Source organism: Carassius carassius, chromosome 26, assembly GCF_963082965.1.
Source record: "Carassius carassius chromosome 26, fCarCar2.1, whole genome shotgun sequence".
In the NCBI taxonomy this organism is placed as follows: Eukaryota; Metazoa; Chordata; class Actinopteri; order Cypriniformes; family Cyprinidae; genus Carassius; species Carassius carassius.
The window spans coordinates 15,217,463-15,240,007 of record NC_081780.1 but is presented as its reverse complement, the minus strand read 5'-3'; the positions used below and the strand labels follow the sequence as shown (position 1 = coordinate 15,240,007).

At 35.4% G+C, this 22,545-nt stretch overlaps 1 protein-coding gene and 1 long non-coding RNA gene across 2 annotated transcripts in view; one reads left to right on the top strand and one right to left on the bottom strand.

Annotated features, from left to right (window-relative positions):
- The first annotated feature begins 613 nt into the window (after nucleotides 1-613).
- LOC132105880 (uncharacterized) lies at nucleotides 614-21,742 on the top strand. Its single transcript, XR_009424004.1, has 5 exons — nucleotides 614-910; nucleotides 4,015-4,127; nucleotides 5,660-5,807; nucleotides 8,983-9,122; nucleotides 21,605-21,742. It is a non-coding gene; the product is annotated as an uncharacterized LOC132105880 (long non-coding RNA).
- LOC132105879 (guanine nucleotide-binding protein G(i) subunit alpha-1-like) overlaps nucleotides 11,828-22,545 on the bottom strand; it is a 28,753-nt gene continuing 18,035 nt past the window's right edge. Inside the window, exons 4-9 of the mRNA XM_059511361.1 lie at nucleotides 21,696-21,853; nucleotides 16,673-16,801; nucleotides 15,485-15,614; nucleotides 14,927-15,080; nucleotides 13,806-14,013; nucleotides 11,828-12,863 (exon numbers count right to left, since the gene is read on the bottom strand). Coding sequence (XP_059367344.1) covers nucleotides 13,823-14,013; nucleotides 14,927-15,080; nucleotides 15,485-15,614; nucleotides 16,673-16,801; nucleotides 21,696-21,853 — 762 coding nt within the window. The 3' untranslated portion in view covers nucleotides 11,828-12,863; nucleotides 13,806-13,822. The remainder of the gene's footprint in view (nucleotides 12,864-13,805; nucleotides 14,014-14,926; nucleotides 15,081-15,484; nucleotides 15,615-16,672; nucleotides 16,802-21,695; nucleotides 21,854-22,545) is intronic.

Here is a 22,545-nt window from a genome sequence, read left to right as displayed (position 1 = left end):
GCCGCGTTTCTTTCCATTTGTATCTTTTTTTTTTTTTTGTCAAGACTTCCATATTAAATAGAATACCAGACAATTTCTTCCATTCTTTAATCATTTTATTTTGAATTTCTAGTTCTATTTTATCATCAGTGCTATCAAAGGAAGTTGTTTATTTCATCCACAGTTTTCCTCTTAAAATTTAACTGCATAAACAAAATCAGTAACACTTTAGTAAAGGGACCAATTCTCACAATTAACTAGTTGCTTATTAGCATGCATATTATTAACATATATGCTGTTATAAAGCACATTGTATGAGCATATTTTACATCCCTAATCCTACCCAAAACCTACATTTTACAACTACCTTATTATTAACAAGCAACAAAGTAGTTTATTGAGGCAAAAGTCATAGTTAATGGTTTGTTAATAACAAGAATTGGACCTTAAAATAAAATGTGACCGTACTCGAGAAACAATTCAAATTTTTATTTCAACAACAAATAAATTGCACAAGGAAGCCATATATTCAGACTGAATCTCAAATCGATTCAAATCTGTTTGCTGACCCGTGTGATAGATTCATTAAAAGAATCGATTCAAAAGAATGATTCATTCGCGAATGCGGCATCGTTAACAGCTGGCAGAAAATACTAGTCACACGACTTTACTGACTTGTTTATTGAAGTTTTCCGACCATAGTGGCATAAAGTGAAATAAAAAAGTAAACGAAGGACGCGGACACCCGTGTTATTGGATAGTTTTATCAAAGTTGTCCAATGGAGGCACGAGTTCATCCGTCAAACCCTAATTAATTTAAACGACTCAAGCTTCGTGACAGGAAAGCGCTCGAGTCAGACCACTTAATAACTGAAGAAAGAGAAGACCTCAAACCTGCAGATGGCACACAACTCACATTATCTCCGCATCTGTAAGTTACTGAAAAAAAACACGCGAAAATTACTTTGGTGATAGTATTTGGGTTTCACTGAACTTCACGCTGTCTGAAAACAACCATATTTCGCACTCAAACACAACAAGACTTTGATATGAAACACCTTATTTGAAACAATATTCGAAAAAATTTCAGCAGTAAACCAATAACTTTATACAAAAAAAAAATAATTAAATAAAACCTTTCAAAAAGTAAAGCGCACACACGCGCGACCTTTTATTACACTCCAAATTTCCCCATTATATATATATATATATATATATATATATATATATATATATATATATATATATAGTGCTGTACAAGGTAAAAACGAATAAATAAATACAAAAATATGACAGAACTGTACCTTTCATATAGCCTAAACATTATTTCTGTATTGTATTTACTGTATTTATTTGTGCAGCATGAATACTGATCCTGTCAATTCAAAAGGGAAATACTTCTGTTGACCTTGTTAGCTTCTCAACATCAAATTATGTCTTGGGTTGCTCGGGGTCACTGCTCGGGTTTTTTGTTTTATTTATTTTTTTGTCTAAATGTAAATGTAAAATAATCTAACTCTATTTAAAAAAAATAAAATAAAAATAATACCCCAAAATAACTAGTTTTTTTGTGAAGGACATTCAGTTCTTAAAAATGTCTGTAATCGTAAAATAAATGACGGTTCATTTAATATCAATATTCTCAATTTCAGTTGAATGAAGAAGCAGCTTTGTCATAATTGCAAGCAAAAATACTAAAATCTGAGGGGAGCCTTTGCGTCAAAAAGATTGAGAACCGCAATTCAGTTCAATCCGAGTGTAAATTAAGTTAAAACATTCCAATTAAAGCACATTTTGCAGTGTGTAGAAGTGTAGAGTTGCTCTGCTCAACAGAAATCGATAAATAAACCTAGGCAGAACAAACAAATACCAATCAATCCCTCCCTCCAGTAAAACTGGAAGAGAGGCATTATGGGATGGATGGATGAGTGATTGATCTGCAGTACAGATGGGATTCGTGTGAGGTTCAGTCGAGCCCATCAGAATGTTGGGAGAATGACATCATGATGCTAATACACCATACTGACGCTTCTTAACATTAATGAAGTCATCAGTAAACTCAATCAGTTTCACAGGTAAGAGAGTGCTGTTGTCCTGAACAAATTAGTATTGAGTAACATACTGTCGGTTACTTTGTCTGAGTTCAAATAATTTGTAAAATCGAGATTAGTGTCAGCCATACGGGGTCGTGTCTTAATCTAGACATACGGGGTTGTGTCTTAATCTAGACATAGGGGGCGTGTCTTAATCTAGACATACGGAGTCGTGTCGTAATCTAGACATAGGGGGCGTGTCTTAATATAGACAGGGGGCGTGTCTTAATATAGACATACGGGGGTGTGTCTTAATCTAGACATGGGGCGTGTCTTAATATAAACATATGGGGTCGTGTCTTAATCTAGACATACGGGGTGTGTTTTAATCTAGACATACAGGAGCGTGTTTTAATCTAGACATACGAGGGCGTGTCTTAATATAGACATACGGGGTTGTGTCTTAATCTAGACATACAGAGCGTGTTTTAATCTAGACATACGGGGGCGTGTCTTAATATAGACATACAAGGGCGTGTCTTAATCTAGACATACGGGGTGTGTCTTAATCTAGACATACAAGGGCGTGTCTTAATCTAGACATACGGGGTGTGTCTTAATCTAGACATATGGGGTGTGTCTTAATCTAGACATATGTGGGCGTGTCTTAATCTAGACATACGGGGTGTGTCTTAATCTAGACATACAAGGGCGTGTCTTAATCTAGACATACGGGGTGTGTCTTAATCTAGACATATGGGGTGTGTCTTAATCTAGACATATGGGGGCGTGTCTTAATATAGACATACGGGGGCGTGTCTTTAATCTATCAGATTCTCCCGCGCTCCAAATCAGCAGAGGCTTGACAAGTTTGTTAGGGCTCTTTAAAAGGCTGTTTCCCGCTCTTCATTGGGTGTTAATAAGGCTCATACTGATTCATGTGTTTGATCTCGCCACAGGAATTGTTAAAGCATGTCCTGTGTGTTTGAGCAGCTCTAATTAGTAAAGACTGTTCATTTAAAAGTCTTAATATATATGGTGCATGAAAAAATGAAAGCAGATAGGCATTTTAAATTGAGACAGAAGCCCACTTGACAATGGAGGCGTCCCAATAGGTGATGTCTTTTCTTTTTTCTATTCATTATAATATCTAACAGCACTCAATTGCCTTCACTGGTCATTTAAATTACTTTTAATAAAAATAACACTTTTATTCAGAAAGGATGCACTATACTGAAGACTGACATGATGATGCAAAAAATTCAGCTTTGCCATCGCTGGAATAAATTACGTTAAAATTAAAATATATTCAAATAGGCAACAGTTATTGCCAATTGTTTTATTATGTGTGTTTACTGTTTACTGTTTTGTTTGAATATATGCAGCCTTGGTGAACATTAGAGACTAATCCACTTTTTTACTGACCCCAAACCTTTGAACTGCAGTGAATAAATGCCACACATTATATAAGCATTATATACATTTTTGAAATGTAATTTTTGGTATACATATTATGCATTATACTTAGAATGGCTTGAGTTGATTTTTCCATATGAAATGCTTCAAATGAATGTCTGATTTATGAATATAATCCCTTTTCCCCCCTAACATCTAGACTGCACATATAGTACTGTTTCAGATGCTAAATGTGTCTCTGGATATTTCCAGTGACAGCATCATGTCGTCTGATTGCTCCCACTCTGTTCTGGATGAGTGTGCACTCAGCCTAATGTGTTGATTACTGACTCCATGGTTAGCATTAAAGAGCTTTGCTTTCCCACACAGGAAACAGCAGAGGCTTTGAGAATGAATTAATCAATCCCACGACTCTAAATGAATGCACACTCTTGTCAGAAAAATATGTATTTCACCATTAACCCATTTTGTTTATTTAATGACTTTATTACTTAACTTAGAGTATTAGATTTTTGATGTCTGCTATAGTAGGCATATGCATAAAAAAACAACCTCATAAAGTGTGTGTGCATGTGTGTGTATGCAGACCCTCAAGAAGGCATTGAACAAGTCACTCCTTCTGTGTCCTTTAGGTGGCGCTGTGATACAGGACAGCGTGTATCCCTCAATAAATCAGGATGAAGAATGGAACAGCTTGGGGTTTGTTTTTTTATTGCTTTGACTCCACCTGCTTCTCCGATTGCGGTTTGCGTAATTGGATTTTTTTTTTTTTTTTACACAGTTGTGTGCTTATATGAAACGTTGTCTCCTTTGGCTAAATTTATTTTCCAAAATGTTCAGAATCCTGAGGGGGGAAAAAATAATAAAAAGTGTGTTAATTATTAATATGAATGCGATTATTTTATATGGATTAACACTACCAGTCAAAAGTTTTTGAACATTGAGATTTTAAAATATATATATATATTTTTTTAAAGAAATCTCTTCTGCTCACCAAAGCATTTATTTGATCCAAACGTACAGCAAAAATGTTTGAAATATTTTACTATTTAAAATAACTGTTTCTATTTGAATATATTTTAAAATGTAATTTATTCCTGTGATTTCAAAGCTGATTTTTAGCATAAATTACTCCATTCGATCCTTCAGAAATCATTCTACTATTCTGTTTTGCTGTTCAAAAAACATTTGTTATTATTATTATTATTATTATGTTGTAAACAGCTGATTTTTTTTTCAGGTTTCTTTGAAGATTAGATAGATCAGAAGAACAGCATTTTTCTGAAATGGAAGTCTTTTGTAACATTATAAATGTCTTTATCATCACTTTTGATGAATTTAAAGCATCCTTGCTAAATAAAAGTTATAATTTCTTTATTTAAAAAATAAGAAAATAAAAAAATACTCACTCCAAGCTTTTGAATGGTATACTGTTATGTTACAAAAGCCTTTTATTTCATAATTAATGCTTATCTTTGCATTTTTATATTTCTATAAATGTACTTAACTGTTTTAAATATTGATAATAATACAAATATTTATTGAAGAGTAAATCAGCATATTAGAATGATTTCTGAAGGATCATGTGACATGAAGACTGGAGAAATGATGCTGAAAATTCAGCTTTGTTCACAAGAATGAATTACATTTGAAAGTATTTTCAAATAGAAAGCAGTTATTTGAAATAGTAAAAATATTTCACAATATTACTGCTGTTGCTGGATAAAATAAATGCAGGCTTTGTGAGCAGAAGAGAATTCTTAAAAAAAAAACATTAAAAATCTTACAGTTCAAAACCTTTTGACTGGTAGTGTATATATACCATACAAATAATACATTAATATTTATTACCAAGAAGTCCAAATAAATGAAGCTACCATCATTCTAACAAAAAATGCTCATCCACATATAGCATGCATGTGCATTTCTCATCTTATAAATTAGATAAAGAGTTTCTGAAAGCCGCACGTCTAAATGACTTATTAACTGATTAAATATATATGACGGAGCTGGAGTGCTGCTCACCATCATGCAGTAAGTGCTTTAGCAGTGGTCCTGCTCCATGTGGTGGGCTGGAAACAAACCACTCTAATGACTGAACAACAGATGTTACTATGCTAGCTAAACACTGACCTGCTTAATATTCAGCAGCCATGGTAAAAATGCTGCAACAAAGGAGTACCATTTTTGTTTGAGTAACAGCATTGTATTTTCTTTTTCCTTGTTTACAGATGCAGGAGTGTTTGTAGGCAGCTGCTCTGCATATAAAGTGTGTCTTTATGTCACAGTATGAACTCAGACTCAGAAATGTAGGCCATGCTTTAGATGATTCATGCAAGTACTCTCAGTGTCATTCTGCCCACAGGATCTCTCGATTCGGTAAGAAAATACAAACATCTACCCCAACAAACACATGCTGCTACTTCCAGATACTCATCATCTTCTGATACAATGCATAAATATAACAGATATTCATTGTTTTCATATTTGAGCTTGGACTGAAATTATAAAGATGCAGGATGTGCGTTCACTGTGAAAACATTGCGTAAGTGTGCCTGCTGAAACAGTCTTTTAAGGGTTCAGACGCTTATTTTCATAATGTAATTGTTCAAAGGCTTGGGGTCAGTAAGATTGAAATAAATACTTCAATTATTTAAAATTAATTCATTGCTATATTCAGAAAGGATGATTTTAATGGATCAAAGGTGACAGTAAGACTTTTTAATGTAACAAATAATAAAAAGAAATGCTGAAAAAAAAACTTCAAAGAAAGCTGAAAAAAGTCAGTTTCCACAAAAATGGAAAAAAAGTGGCACAAATGTTTTTCAACTTTGTAAGTAATAAGAAATGTTTCAAATCAGTATTTTAAAGTACTTCTCGAAGGATCACGTGACATTCAGAAAATTCAGCTTTGCCGTCACAGAAGTAAATTACATTTGACAATTTATTAAAATAGAAAATAGTTATACAATTTTTGTTATTTAATTTTGTATAACGTAAAATAAAATAAATCATGGCAAAAAGTCCCACCTTGTAGTCTTATATGAGAATTTATATGAGAAAGTATATGAGAAATTTTCATCTGTTATATTGTCAGCCAGACAAAAAGTATCAGTCCAACTCTTTCTTTAAAGTGTTATTCATGTCTGTACGAATAAACTGTGTTTTTGTTGAGTTTTCCTAATATGATATGAGCACTGACTCTGTACTACATACTAAAGCAGCGAGATGTGGGATGAATGTATGCATAATGTGAGAAATTAGCAATGAAGAGCATAAAGGGAGCGCGAGAAGAAGAGTGAGATAAAAAAAACAAACAGATCACAGATTGAGCGACAAAATCGCTTTGAGACCCACTTTAACTGTTTGTTATCAGCTTGTGGAAAATCATAACAGCCTCTTTTCACTGTCGATGAATGTTTATGTTTTTAAATGGACTCTTCAGTCCTATTTCCAAGTAGCCGTTTTCTAAAAATGCTCAAAATTAGTCACCGTTCAACTGAGATGAATCACACTTGGTGTCAAAAATCTGTTCTGAGAAGAGCTGTAAAAGCAGAACATGCATACATGTGCGTCTTTATGCATTGTCCAATGTCACTGTGAAAACATCAGGAGCTATTAATAACCGACTGGTGAAGGCATCACAAGACCAAAGGAATATCTCTGTTGCTATGGAGTCCAGAGTTGATGACATCACGGGGCATGCGTTAATATGAAAGAGAAGCTGCTGGTTACTGAGAAAGAGGAGATATTGAACATGTGCATTAAACACAGCTGACATAAATGTGGGGGTTTTAGGTTTGTGCAAATAATATCAAGTTTAGATATCCAAAGATATGGGTAGCCTATATATAAACCAAAACACAGCTGTCTGGTTGGATGTGCAATTTACGTGCTCAAAAGCATCTTGCTTTGGTGGAAGTGCTATCTATTAATCAAATTAATGCTTTACAACATGCATGAGAAGGTCACTAATGGAAAATCTAGTGCTTCTCGTCTCCCACGCTCAACAGAGAACACTGAGTGCTCAATAGATGCAACAATTAGACACACTCATGTTCCAAAGAAACTACTATCAATTAGTTAGGATCAGGGCTTAATTTGTGCCGGAACAAGCCGGATCCGGATCCGGCACCTCCGAAATCCGATCCGGCACCTCATTTTGGCGGATCCCACTCCTGAGCCAGGGGGGGGGGCGTTTCCGTATGGCAGACAGAGAATAGCAAAAAAATTATCCAAAATTAATATCTCTATTATAATTCGTTATTATTATTTTAAATCACAGGGTTTTAGAAATATTTAACCAATGATAAGTATTAAAAGGAGCTTGTAAAACTTCGTAATGCCATTGGATCCTCAAGCTCTCGTGAAACCTCGTCACTTCGCGCCTTCACTCAGATTGACGCGCGCGCACAGCCTGGAGGAGACAGATCGCATTAAATGCGTTGCACTTGCGTCAGATGCAGACAAAACACAGATCTCCTCATTTTTGTGACAATGCAACCTGATTAGTCAAGTGACAGTTCTGTCAGCTGTCCCGATCGAAATGCAAGTGAGTCTTGTATCGCAGCGTGCAGCAGGTCGCTGTAGTGCAGACAAGATGCGCTGATGAGAAGCGCGCTCCGAGAGACTTCATGGTTTGGAATGACTGATTTAATCTAATAGTTTGTGTTGATTTTTTTTTTATTAATCAAATATATGTTGAATAAATGCAGAAATTTCCCTCATTATAAACTCGAAAGCTGCGAGAATTATTAAATCCATGCGATATATGCTATACACCCACAGAAATTTAGGACCTGATTAAATATAACTCTATTAAACAGAGATTTGAAAAAATACAATTCCACAACTTTTTCAAAACGTCTTTAGTCCTGGAAATTGTTGTTTTAAAATCGTATGGCATTTCCATATAATTCATGACCTTGCAGACTAAATGCAACTGGTGCACGCTCTTTAAATCACTTAAACTGGTCCAGCAATGTGTTTGCCTCTCCCTCCTGTAATCACATGCCGGATCCGTTACCCCGCTTTGTTCCGGGACCTCGAAATTTACAAATTAAGCACTGGTTAGGATCCACCAAAAGTGGTTATATAACTCAGTTTATGTGGGCCTTAAAAGGGATATCTCGAATAAAAATGAGTCTTTCATTCAGGTATATTAAGTCCCCCCTCGTGATTTCAAAATTTAGAAATACACACAAAAGCTGTTTTGAAACCACAGTAAGGCCAAAGGCATTCATTTTGTGTTAAATAAGGTGCCTGACTCTGACACTGTGTACAGAGCTGGAAGAACACTGAGAAGGCCCTTTATCACTGCTCTAACAAACATCACACACACACACTAATATATATATATATATATGTATAGAAAAAAGCACTACAATAATGTTCTTTGTTCTCTGCAAAACATCAGTCGTGCATCTAATTTGTGTTTTTCAGTAATGCAGCTACTGTGTCAAACGTATGACGACGTCACTAATTTCCCTGGCTTTTTTTTTTTTTCGTCTAAAAATACAGCATAATCTTTTCTTGTCTTGTTCTTCCTCCACAGGCAGTAAATCCTCATAAATATAGCACTCAGAACGTCATCCATGACCTGAAGTTGAAGAAAGAGCGAGTTGGATCTGCACTGAGGTTAAGCTGACTGTGAAGGTGGGGGTTTGAAGATGACGTAGGCGTGAAAATATTCAGGTGAGCACAAAAATAAAATAATATTTACATGAGCACCAATGCGTCTAGCTATACATATCACATTATGTTAGCAATGGCCTACTATATGACTTGGCACTACTTTTTGGACAGGCTAGAATAAATATATCAAAAGTAGTGCTGACAAATGATTAATCGCGATTAATCGCATCCAAAATAAAAGTTTTTGTTTACAAAATATATGTATGTGTGCTGTGTATAATTTATGTATATACAAATACACACATGCATGTATATGTATTTTTAAAAAAAGAAAAAATTGTTAGATATTAAATACGTTTATCATTTAAATTATATGAATATAAATATAGATATATATATATATATAGATATATATCTAAATATTTTCAAAATGTATACTGTATGTGTGTGTATTTAATAAATATACACAGAACACACATAAATATATATATATATATATATATTATGCAAACAATCACTTTTATTTTCTATGCGATTAATTGCAATTAATGATCAAAAGTGTACATTTTATAGTCGAAATATTCTCACATGTTTATTATATGATTATATAAGTTTTGCTAGTGCTTGTTAAGAGGAGTCTTAAAAGCATGAAATACACTTTTTGTGGGGACAAAAATATAACACATTTTAATAATAACACGTTTGGTTAAATGACAGACATTTGAATCGCACATTTTATTTATGGCTTTAGTTTCAATCTCCTAGAAATGTACATCCCTTTCTCAGAAAGAAAAAAAAACTGAAGTATAAAATGGATTTCCCTGTTCAACAAAACTGAGGCAATTTTCTATATTCTCCTCTACTGGCCCCCTGGCTCGTGACCTATATTCATGCCAGGTTTTCGTCATAATGCCCTGGAGTAGCTTGTAATCTTCAGTGTTTCCATTTGCCCAGCTATGGATCCAGCAACTACACTTGATAGCATGCTTTTACTATAAACAGGTTAGGAAAATACCACCCTGGGTCTTATCTGAGGCACCAGGGGGCTATAATTGTCTGAAGCTTATATAAGCACACTGATTTCATAAAAAAAATTCTTGTTAGTCAGTAAGCTAGTCATAATGTAAGCCAGTAGCCAGACAGCTATTTGGGAATCGTTTTAGCAAACTCTTGTTCAAAACTGGCTGCATTGTTCTTTGGAACACCCACTTTTTTATGATCCAGTCAGTTACTAAAGGATAAATAAAGCTTCAAAGCTTTATTCTCCATTTCAATAGGAAAGACACTTTACAAAGTACAGTGAATTGTGACATGTTTATTTTGACTGATGAGGATATGAAGGCCATTATATCAAAGTCCCTTTCAAGGAATTCTGTTAACTAGGCAGCCATATTTGTTACACATCCGGGCAGCTCATCCAAGACAATGGATGAATGGGGGAATCCTGAAATCTCAAATATTAAATTACATATTTCAGATCAGCTGCAGTGACACAATGTCTTTACCAATCAAGGATTTGCTCTTTCATTTAAAAGGGTGACATGTTTTGCCATATTGCATGTTGCAGTGTCTCCTGTTCATAAGCAATAGGAGTGAACCGTTTAGTCTTTTATTATATACATCCTAGTCTCAGCCTCAGATGTCATGCCCATGGACCGTTGGCTAAACGCCTGATGCATATGGCACACAAAAGTGGAAACACTTCAGGAGTTTCGAAGTCATCATCCGATTGGTTGAATTCTACAAGATTTCTGGGACACGTGTGTGTCGCGTTCTTTAATGTTCTGCCTGGAAACAAAGATGCCATGACGCCAAACCCCTTCACGAAAGAAGAAAGCAGTCGAATTAACAACTGTGACAAAGAGTGCTTATCAGGATCAACGAAATGCTGGATTTTCAAAAGTATGTGAAATATTTAAAGTTCGCAACACAGGATCTTTAAAATACGTCCGAGAGTTTTACACACTGGTCTGTTATTGTGACGACATTTCCACGCCCCGCTACGTGATGCTGAACGAAATGAACTGTGATTGGTTGTTTGACATGTCGGTCAAACGGCCTTTAGGGACGGGCCTTGGCAAATGAAAGCTGCGATAGATTCCAGACCTTCAGCCGTCAGTCTGAAGGTCTGGCTACACGAGACTATAGACATCCCAGAAACTTCAGAAAACATTAGCAGAATTAGCTCTGCTCTAAAACCTGGTGACCTGCCTCGCTGCCCAGTGTACATTAGCAGTCGCCTTTTAAAATTGCAATCAATCTTTGACAAATTTTGTGTCCAAAAAGGGTCAGTTGTTTACTGTTAATAGTGTAGCAAATGCACAAAGCATTGCTCACACCAGTCACGTTCAAAAAAAAATTATTTAAGAAAATAAAATCACTGTGCAGTGGTAAATGTGATCACATTTTAAAGGGATAGTTCACTCAAAAATGAAAATTCTGTCATTAATTACTCACCCTCATGTCGTTCCAAACCCGTTCATCTTTAGAACACAAATTAAGATATTTTTTTATGAAATTCGAGAGCATTATGACCCTCCCCTTAGACAGCAACACAACTGAAACCTTCAAGGCCCAGAAAGGTAGTAAAGACATCATTAAAATAGTCTACTATATTAAAATAGTAGAAATGTATTTATATTGTGTCTGCCAATACATTTCGGGATTGCTTTCTCCACAAATCATACATGTGCAGGTACTTTAGAATGTCTTTCTCAAGCCAGTGTGAATACAGGGATAAGTAGAGGGACTACAAAAAATACAACTCAGGAAGTAAATGCCTTTTATTAGCAAAATAAGGGAAATGAGTGTACAAATGTTCCCCCAATATGGAGAACACACAGACAGAGGTGGCAGTTTTCTTCAAAATCACTCAACAGTATCGCTTGCCTCAAATGTCTGTTAGCAGACATTATCATATTGTTTTATTTTTCTCCGTGAAATCCCGAACCCCTTGTCAGTCCCTTCGCCTCACAATGGTGTTCCTTGGTGACGTGTAATTCTCCAAGCAGTAAGCCGTTAAAATGGCGGCCAGTGTCTGATGACAGGTGCTTGAGAGAACGATTCCAAGTCCTGCGTGCGGAGCGTCTCAGCGCCTGACAGCTGAACAGGACTCATCTCCATCTGAAGGGGCCGTTTGGTCTACTCTTGTTCCCATAGAGACTCAGAAGGTTTGGACCACCGCTCACTGTATTAACCATTAGCTCCCACTTCATTGGCGTATTATATACACATACACACGCAAACAGATACACGCACGCTCTCTCTCTCTCACACACGCTCACTTTCGATGCATATGAGGATTTGTGCTCTCAGATTAGTAACATCCAGTATGATATTTTTTCACGTTGGAGAGATATTCAGGAGGCAAACCCAAGCAAATGGACAAAGACTGCAGAAACGCATGCGAAGGCATGAGGACCAACAAACCGGATTGAGAAGCACAATCTTCCTCTCTCCCCATAGCAACAAACGTAAAGGCAAAAAAAAAAAAAAAAGTAACATTTTACAAGTAAAAGGGGAACTCCTCTGATGCAAGAAAGCAAAATAATAAGAAATCCCTCATTTAAAAGAAAGAAACTTGTGTCAGGGTGAAAAATAAACAACATGGCTGCGACAGCAAAGGACTATACGAACATTCATTTTTAAATGCTACGTTTTAACATTTCCAGAGACAAAACCATAAATAAAGCTGTCAAAAGTGGCATAATGTACAGCACTGGTCCAAGACTAATTTTCTCCATACTTGGTCTTGTAATCTTTCTCCAACAAAATGCACATCAAAACTGGCTTCAATTTCACCTAAAAAGGGGGGGAATTACAAAACAGTATTTAACACGATTTAAAAGTGAAGTGAGGAATTTTTTTACAATAAACAAAAGGTAAAATATTCAGATTCAGAATGACAAAACACATTAGTTAATTTTTACTGCACGCAAAACTTTATAGCCGAGCCAACTGAAGAAATTACCAAAAAATGCTTTCCTAGAAAGAAGCTTTGATTAGTCTGATTCATGTTATTGAACTGGTTTGTTGAGACATGAGCCAGTGATAATTATTCATGGCAGGCATATTAATTTTTCTTAAGTTAAGTACTGCTGTTACTGTTTTTGACTCAATTAAATGAATAAGCACAATGTTACGATAACGGATACATTACCATTCAACACTTTGTCATTGGTAAGATTTTAAGGCTGGAATTTTTTTACTATTATTATTTTTTTCAGAGTTAAAAAAACAAACAATAAAAACAGTAATAATGTGAAATAACTGTAATTATCTACAAATAACTGTTTTCTGTTTGAATATATTTTAAAATGTAATTAATTCTATCAAAGCTGAAATTCTTCAGACAGTCACATGATCCTACAGAAATTCTAATATGCTGATTTGACTCTCAAGAAACATTTTTTTATTATAATTGTCAGTGAATCTGAATTCATCTTTGTTGCATAAAATTATATAATATAAAAAGCTGTTACCCCCTTAGGAGGTAGTCCGGCCCTAAACTCATGCCATGAAGAATCAGTTCACCAAAAAAATGTTAATTCTTTACCAGAACAACGAATCAACTAGCCTACACACCTGACCTTTAAACACATTTGTTCTGTAATGTTTATTCCATGATGGCTCCAGGGCAAGTATGTGACTTCATCCGCAATATGAACATAGATTATATAAACATGCACTGTGTGGCCAGCATGCCATCATGGCACACATGACATTAAGTAAGCTGATTCTCACCAGATCCAGGCCAGCTTCTAGAACAGTCCGCAGTCCTTCAGGTTGTTCTTGATGATGACATCGGTCACTGCGTCAAAGACAAACTGCACGTTCTTGGTGTCGGTGGCGCAGGTGAAGTGAGTGTAGATCTCCTTGGTATCTTTCCGCTTATTCAGATCTTCAAACTGACACTGAATGTAGGCAGCGGCCTCTTCATATGTATTTGACCCTGTGAGATGGACAGGAAATATTTTTCAAAATGAGGAAGTGATGTCACTTGTTCCTGAGACATAAAATAACCAGAAACAATGTAATGTATAAATGAACACAGACATTTTTTTCCAGTCATAATGATTAATGTTGGGATTTTCGCTCTGGCTATCAACCACTTAACACTATACACACACACACACGCACACATATATATAATACAAAAAAAGTGGAAAGAAATCTGAAAAAAAAAATTCTATATAATTATAACAATAAAGTTATAAGAAAATTTAGGGGTTAGGGTTCGGGACAGCCACCTCCCAATTGAAAGTACCCAATAAATAATGATTTTTATATATATTAATCTTACTAATATTTTAAATATTATTGTGGGTTTCAATAGATAATTTGAATATAATAGTATATAATAAAAGATCTGAATACTTAAATGTTTTTTTGGATGTGGCACAGCAGTTTTTACCAAATCTGTAGAATGGCCCATATATGTGTGTGTGTACTGAATAATCATTTAGAGCTTTGTCCACATTTTATACAACATTTTATCCAGGGTTATTACTGTCAACTGAAACTAACCAAAACCATAAAAAAAAGTTCATTAGTTAGTTTACGTACAACTGTAATTTAATTAAGATTACAATAAAAACTTAAATTATTAACAGTCAGAACTTAAATTATGTGAAAATAACAAATGAAAAAAAAAATGACAAAACAACAAAATTACTAACATTTAAATAGAAAATTACAAAAAAATTCTAATTCAGAATATTAACAAAAACTATATCAGTTTATCAATGATACTAAAATAACAAAACAGCACTTTATTTTTCTTTTTAGGTGAGTCTGTGTGTGTGTGTGTGTGTGTGTGTGTGTGCGTGTGTGTGTGTGTGTGTAATCCAGTATCAGGGTCTGACCTGCATATTCTGGGTAGCAGATGGTGAGTGGGCTCCTCTTGATCTTCTCCTCAAACAGATCTTTCTTATTGAGGAACAGGATGATAGATGTGTCCGTGAACCACTTGTTGTTGCAGATGCTGTCAAACAGCTTCATGCTCTCATGCATTCGGTTCTAGAGAAAAAGAAATTGGTTGATGGAACAAAAGAAATAAGGACTAAGTGAACTAGAAAGTGGGTGTCGATAGAGCATCTTGGTTTAGAAGCATCTTTAAACAGCATATTATATTACACAATAACATACACAGTCTACTCAGTGATCATTTAATGACTGCATGCCGAGCTTTGTATCGAGTTGCCTTTCAACGCAGTGTGCTTTAGCCCTCTGCCATTTACCATTAAATCAATCAATACATGTTTGCGAACGCTTAATAAAGTAGGACTCAAACTGGATCAATATGACGTTGACATGGATTATATGATAAATGCAGGCTTAGTTTACCCCTCATTCATCCAATAAAGAGTCACATTTTCTGTATATACTGTATTTTCTTTAAATAACAGGAAGTATTTGCGTACCATCTCTTCATCTTCGGCCAGCACCAGGTCATAATCACTCAGTGCCACGCAGAAGATGATGGCAGTTACACCTTCAAAACAGTGGATCCATTTTTTCCTCTCCGACCTTTGACCCCCAACGTCAAACATCCTGAAACACATGACGTTTTAAAATGCTTATCATCAAGTTTCTGTAAGTCAGTTCGAAACTAGTGAGCTGCCTTGCTAGATTAACAAGGGGCATACTAGCTGAAATGAAACCACAGAAATGATTGATGTGGTAATCTCTACATAGACTGCAATTCTGTGTGCCCCCCTAAAAATAGTGTAGACTCCTCTCACAATTTCTTTTATTAGAGTTTGGTGTTAGCATGTTGCGAAGCTTCTGCTGTGATGCGCTAATAACCATACAAATACAGAGCATATGCACGGATATACAGTAGAGTTGGATATTAGTTTTCAACTCTGAAAGTTCTGTAGCTAAAAACGGGCAAAGAAACTGACGATATGTACTTCCTCTTCCTGTCTGAATCAGAGTGCAAGCAAGTTTGAGAGTGACTCTTCTCTATTTTTCTCTCTCTCTCTGCTTCTCTTTTCTGTAACTCTTGCACATGATTGCAGTCACACAGTATTTGCACAGTCTACCAAGATTTGACATCAAAACTCAATACAAATGTTATGAATTAGTATCTGTTATGAAGCATATTTACCCACAAATATGACCCCATAATGAAGTATGCATGGTATACATACTATGATATGCATTTGCTTCACAACCGGAAATAATTCATAACATTTGTATTGAGTTTTGATGTCAAATCTGGGTAGACTGTGCAAATACTGTGTGACTGCAATCATGTGCAAGAGTTACAGAAAAGAGAAGCATATCTGTGTGTGTGTGTGTGTGGATATATGTTTGTGTATATAAAAGAAAAATAATAAAAAGATTTTTGAACCATTAAAGGAATAGGCTAGTTCACCCCCCAAAAAATGGTAATCAGTTACTATCCCTCATGTCGTTCAAAACAAAAAAAAGAGGTTTTAATGCATTATTATAAACTTTTGAGAATTGGAGAACATAAAGTGTCTTAATGAAATAGGCTTGATTTTTGTGCAAAATTTAATAAATCTTGTGACATTGGGTTGAACTAAGATTCGCCAAGAATATATTTTTGGCAGTTTTGGAATAAAGCGACCTGAAGTGCTCACTTGAAGTGGAGGTCTTTAAAAGTGAAGTGTGTCTCAACGATGCCTGTGGTTTTGACTCTGGTCCTCAGCACATCCTGTTGTGTGGGTACGTAGGTGGCCTGCGATATTCTGTCTAAGTCATTCAGATAGCTGTAGAGATATAACAGGAAGTAAGGGGTTAGTTCAGATGAAATGAAATTTGTGGTTTGAGTAAATCTCTTGGCCCAAAAATCCCGGCAGGTTTCTCACGAGATGGGAAAAGGGGTAGACCGGCAATCACTGGGTGGAGATGATCCCTGCTAAAACAGATTTTTACACACACACACACACACACACAAGGCCGCTCAAACAATTGCACAACAGTCAGCAGAGCCGTTTCCTAAAAAACAAACAATGTACCGAAACGTCTGCCAACTGCCCACTTCATATGATGTTGACGATCCTGACTAAAATGGTGTGACAGAGGCCACAGTTTAGCTCCCGGTTTGGTAATGCTTAGTAACGGCGTAAACAAAAGCCAAACCCCATTACGCACTCACAAATAGACAACTGAAACATCAACCACACACACAAATTTGCATAGAAGCTCTGTTCCACAACCTAGCGAGCTACCCACTCAACCCACATTTATGTCTCTGACGCAAACACCTTTCTAAAAGGAAACCTTATAGGGCACTTCATTTTAGATGAATTATAAAACTCATTCAAATGTATTTGTAAAAGAGAAGGAATCCCGGAATTCCCCCTAAAAACGTATAGAGAGAACAGAACAGCAGAAATAGATATTTTCAATTAAAAAAAATTCACACTTTATTTTAAGGTCCAATTCTCGATAGAACTAGAACATTTGTCTTAAAGTACTAATTTGCTGCTTATTAATAGTTAGTAAGGTAGTTGTTAAGTTTAGATATTAGTTGGATTAGGAATGTAGAATATGATCATGCTGAAAATGTGCTTTACAATTACTAATATACCGCTAAAATGTTAATAATAGTCATATTAATAAACAAGTAGTTAACAGTGAGAATTTTTCGCTATACTAAAGTGTTAAATTATTCAATATAACTTTCATGATATGCTTTTGCCTTTGATTCATAAAGTTAGACATAATACTAAAATAATAAAAATCAATATTCATCATCAATTGTTTTGTTTATTTGAATTATTCCAATACTACTACTAATAACAATGGTAACCCTTTAGTATAGCGACCAATTCTCACTGTTAACTACTTGCTTATTAGCACGACTATTATTAACATTTTAGCTTTATATTAGTACTTATAAAGCACATATTCTGCATGATGATCATATTCTACATCCCTAATACCTAAACTTAACAACAACCTTACAAACTATTAATAAGCAGCAAATTAATAAATTATTGAGGCAAAAGTAGTTAATTGTTTGTTAATAGTGAGAATTTGATCTTAAAATAAAGCGTTATCAATAATAATAAATGTTCATAATCCATATTATTTTACATAATCTGTTGATCATTTAGCCTTGTTATTATATTTAAATGATTAAAAAGATCCTCCTAATAAAACGACCTGCCTATAGATGCCTGAGATTCTGTATAGGCTTAAGCCTTCCTGACACCTTGCACAGGACAAGTGTTTAGAACATGAATGAATGGAAAAAGAAATCATAAAAAATGGGTTCTACTTAAAAGTATTTGTCCCACAAAAAACAATATGGAGCCTTTCAGATCAAATGCGTATGAAGTTCTATTCAGTGTACTCACACTAGGCAATATGAAGCATGTTTGTTTGACTATTGTGATCGCTCCATACCATACTGGTTCGGTTGAACTCAGAACATATATAATGTGAGCACTAACCATAGATCTTTAAAGTCATTCTGCATGACATATGCGATAGAATAATTAAGTAACATTTATTACACAAGCGAGAAGACCACGTGTCACAGCACCCCAAACCACTCAAAATAATAAACCACAAAGTTACCATTATGACTCCATTCTGCTGAGCGCGAATGCTTTTCTTCCTGTTTTTTTGCACTTGCATCGTAATGACGTTAGCATGCACAGGCCTGTTAAAGTGCGATGTGAGTGCAGGTCAGCGGGACAGTGGGGAGGGTTCATGGGTTCATGTTTAGCCACGTTGCAAGTCAACTGTGTCTAATAGACAGTAGATGGTTACACAAACACACACACAGTTGTACGAGAACAGCACTGGCATTTGATTAAGAGAAATGGAAATTTTTGAGTACACTACATAATTGTTATCTGTTTGCTATCTTTAACTCCTTTATCTTTAGCAATGGTTTGATGCAACATGAAACGTTAACACGCACCCACACATATTTGCATGCTTCAACTGCAGCATGTGACACACTTTCTTCTAGGCATTTTTCTCACATGAAATCAACATCGTAAACGTGTGGCGGGTTTTCAGAGTTGAGGGTAACAGCATGTGCTTAGAAGCAGGCAGCTATAGTGGGGCAAATATTGACAAGCTCGTTCAAGGCTCAAACAGTAAGAGTCTGGATACAGTAAGACAGGAGATCTCAGTGTACTGGATAAAGCTGTTTGAACTTGCTGTTTTGGCAGTGGCTGATGTTCGGTGAACGAGAAAAACAGAAGGGGAGGGAACAAGAAAACAGAAGGGGGAATGAACGGTTGAGCACCCAGAGGTGCACAAGGTGAATGGGCTGAGAGAGATAGGAAGGGAGGATGGTATGTGAGGTAGACAGATAAGGAAAGATAAATAAAGAATGGCTGTAGAGGACAAAAACAAAAAGTTATGAGGTGATTCATCTCCATTCCAACTAGGTGTAACATGAAACAGCTCCACAGAGAAAAATACTGTGTGACGGTATAAAAAACACAGCTAATGAGGACTTCAAGTCATGATATGTTACATATTTGAATTTTGGACCAATGAGATTTCAATGTGAGAGGAGCAGTTCAAATAGACTGCAACTTTGCTTGACCGCTTTTTCAGCTCCCTTGGTTCTGGAAGGTTTTTCATTCCATTTGGGATATTAAAAAAGGTATATGTAAAAAAACCATTACAGGCTATGAACCAAACCAACCAGCTATGAGGTGAATCACAAAAGGTACAAGACTGTGTAAAGAGCTACAGTCCCATTGTTAAAGATGTAATTGAATTAAAACCTAAAATATAAAAATGTTATTGATTTTATATAAACACTTTATACAACTTTATATATAGAAACACTATACATTTTACACTTATATACATTTACAAAATAAGCATTATCTTAAAAACAGTACATGTTCCCTATGTATTAATTTTGGTTTCATAATGTTTTGAAGAATTTTTATTTTCAAAAAGTGCATTTAATGGCATGCCTATTATTAACTTATTGGCTTTTTATTAATACTTATAAAGCACATTCTACTTCCCTAATCCTACCAATACCTAAACTTAACAACTACGTTACTAACTATTAATAAGCAGCAAATTAGGAGTTTATTTAGGCAAAAGTCGTAGTTAATGGTTACCGAGAATCGGACCTTAAAATAAAGTGCGACCGCAATGAGTATACACATCAACAAAAAAAACACACATCACATCTTAAAAACAGAGCTTAGGTGAAGACAGAAAGATTCCCCTGAACACTTCACTAATGCTAGCTACGAAATTTGTTAGCTTGTTTTTTAAGAATGACTGGCGAAAATCCAATTTTACCAGCATATGTAAGCTCACTCATTGTTTGGAAATGTAATTGTTTTTTAAAAAAGGTTAACTTTAACGGCCGACCCATACACGCTCACTCAAAGCTTGGACGATCTGACAGGATTCCCCTTTGGTTGAGTGACACATCTTATAGTAACTCACGTGTTTATCTAGTCATTGATATATATACATTTCAGTTTCAGCAGGCAACTCATTTTGCAGCTACATTATTATTCCAGTCACAACAATGTATATACAATTATAAATAATTAAACATATAAATAATCAGTCTGTTGTTTTACACAAATGCACAAAGACATTTCATTCATGACAGTCGTGAGATGCGTAATAAATCTTTAGACGCACCCACAACAACAAAAGACAATAGTTTATTGAACCTTTTCTGATAAGAAGTGTTCGCTGCAAACGCGAGCATTTTTGGCAATTGTTTTTGTCAAGTCCGCTCATTTTAATATTTTGTCGTCAGTTTTTTGTCTGATAGTGGCAGCAGGTATGTGATAAAATTTCTTATTTGAGGCAGTGTTATGTCGATTCTGGTGCCCAACATCTCAATAAGATGATATTTAAAGCTCCTTATCTAGCCGAATCTGTGCTGGTTTGAACTGGCTGCCTCCAGTTTTCCCTTTGTTTTGCCTCCAGCTAGCGGTGAGACGTATTTGTGACATTGGCCCTAAAAGGGTCTATAAGTTAACATAAAATAAATCAACTGCCCTATGGAGAAAATGAATGGCATTTTTACTTCTAGAACCTGATTGTTGCATTCTAATAGAAACCAAACAACTGACAAAATATGATGCCCGTCTTTAAAGTCACCATGGACAAAAAAAATCACAAGAGGAAATCTCCAACAAAAAGTTTTTTTCAATTATGTGTCAGATTGAAAATATATGTGTCTTTGTTTCAGAAGAATATCCATCTTAAAACTGTTAGAAGACGTAAAAACCGATTGACACATTATAAGAATTAAATAATGCATATGATGATATATTTGGATAGTATAGCTCATAATTTGGTTTCGAAAGAATGTATTTAGAAAAGTTGAGATAATATTGAGTTATCCAACTTGTGATTGCAGGCTTTGGTGTGCTAGTGTGTGATACATTCTGAAACCCTAGAAAAGAGACAGATTACTAGGTTCATTATCATAGATGCTGAAGTTTCAGTTTGTGCTCCAATTGAAATATTAAAGAAATCTTGGTTGTGGTTTTTCTGTTTCTTGTGGGGTGATTCATCGCTTTGTACTTTATCTCTTCACACTTGGTTAGGATGTGGTGTAAGGTGAAGCAGAGGATGCATGCGGCAGACAGGAAAACAGAATGGGGACTTAAATGGGTAGAGGAAAACAAAGATACCCACTATGCAGCAGAATCATTGAGCTGGTACTCTCTGGATCGACTGAAACAGGCCTGCACTCCTCCATCCTTCCACAAACGCTTTATCACTCCAGCCAGCTCGGCTGTCATGAAACCCTCCTCAGCGCTGCCCGCCAACACAAACAACTGCCTCGCGTCATCCTGAGACACAAAGAGAGAACAGCAGATTTCAGTTCTTCCATGCATTCAATTACCATTAGCTATGTTTTCATCCAGTTATTTTTATGTGCATTTTGGAATATTGCATCAAAAGAACACTGGATGGAAATGCCAAGATGCCCTTAAATTCAAAAAATGCGCACAATTGAGTAGGAAAAATTTAGCACTAAACTACGATGGAAACACTTTTATGCCATAAATTCCAAAATGTGCATCAAAAAATCATGTGACTTTGGACTATGGGATAACTTGACTAACTGGCGGACCGATCTCGGTCACAACATTTGAAATGTTGTTTTGTTCGTTCTGAAATGCTTGAGCCAAGTCTGTCATCAAGTATTTCTGTATAATTGTTTTACACAACATCAGGCATCCACTTCATTTGTTTTTGTTTCGTTTGCTCGCTCTGAGGTGCAATTAATTTATCATAAATGAAAATAATTATATTCAGTGGCTTCTCCGACTATTCTTAGTGATATTTAGTGCCAGTTTATCAGGAAGTGACGATTTTGTTCTCTTTGACTCGTTGGATGAAATTTATTCGAAAATGTTTTATGCAATATTCTAGGTTTGCGCTTAAGTTAAATTCATAATGTTAGATGGAAATATAGCAATTGTCTTGTTTTATTTATTTTTTAAGTGTATTTTAGTCATTGCACATTTGTATCAAATTT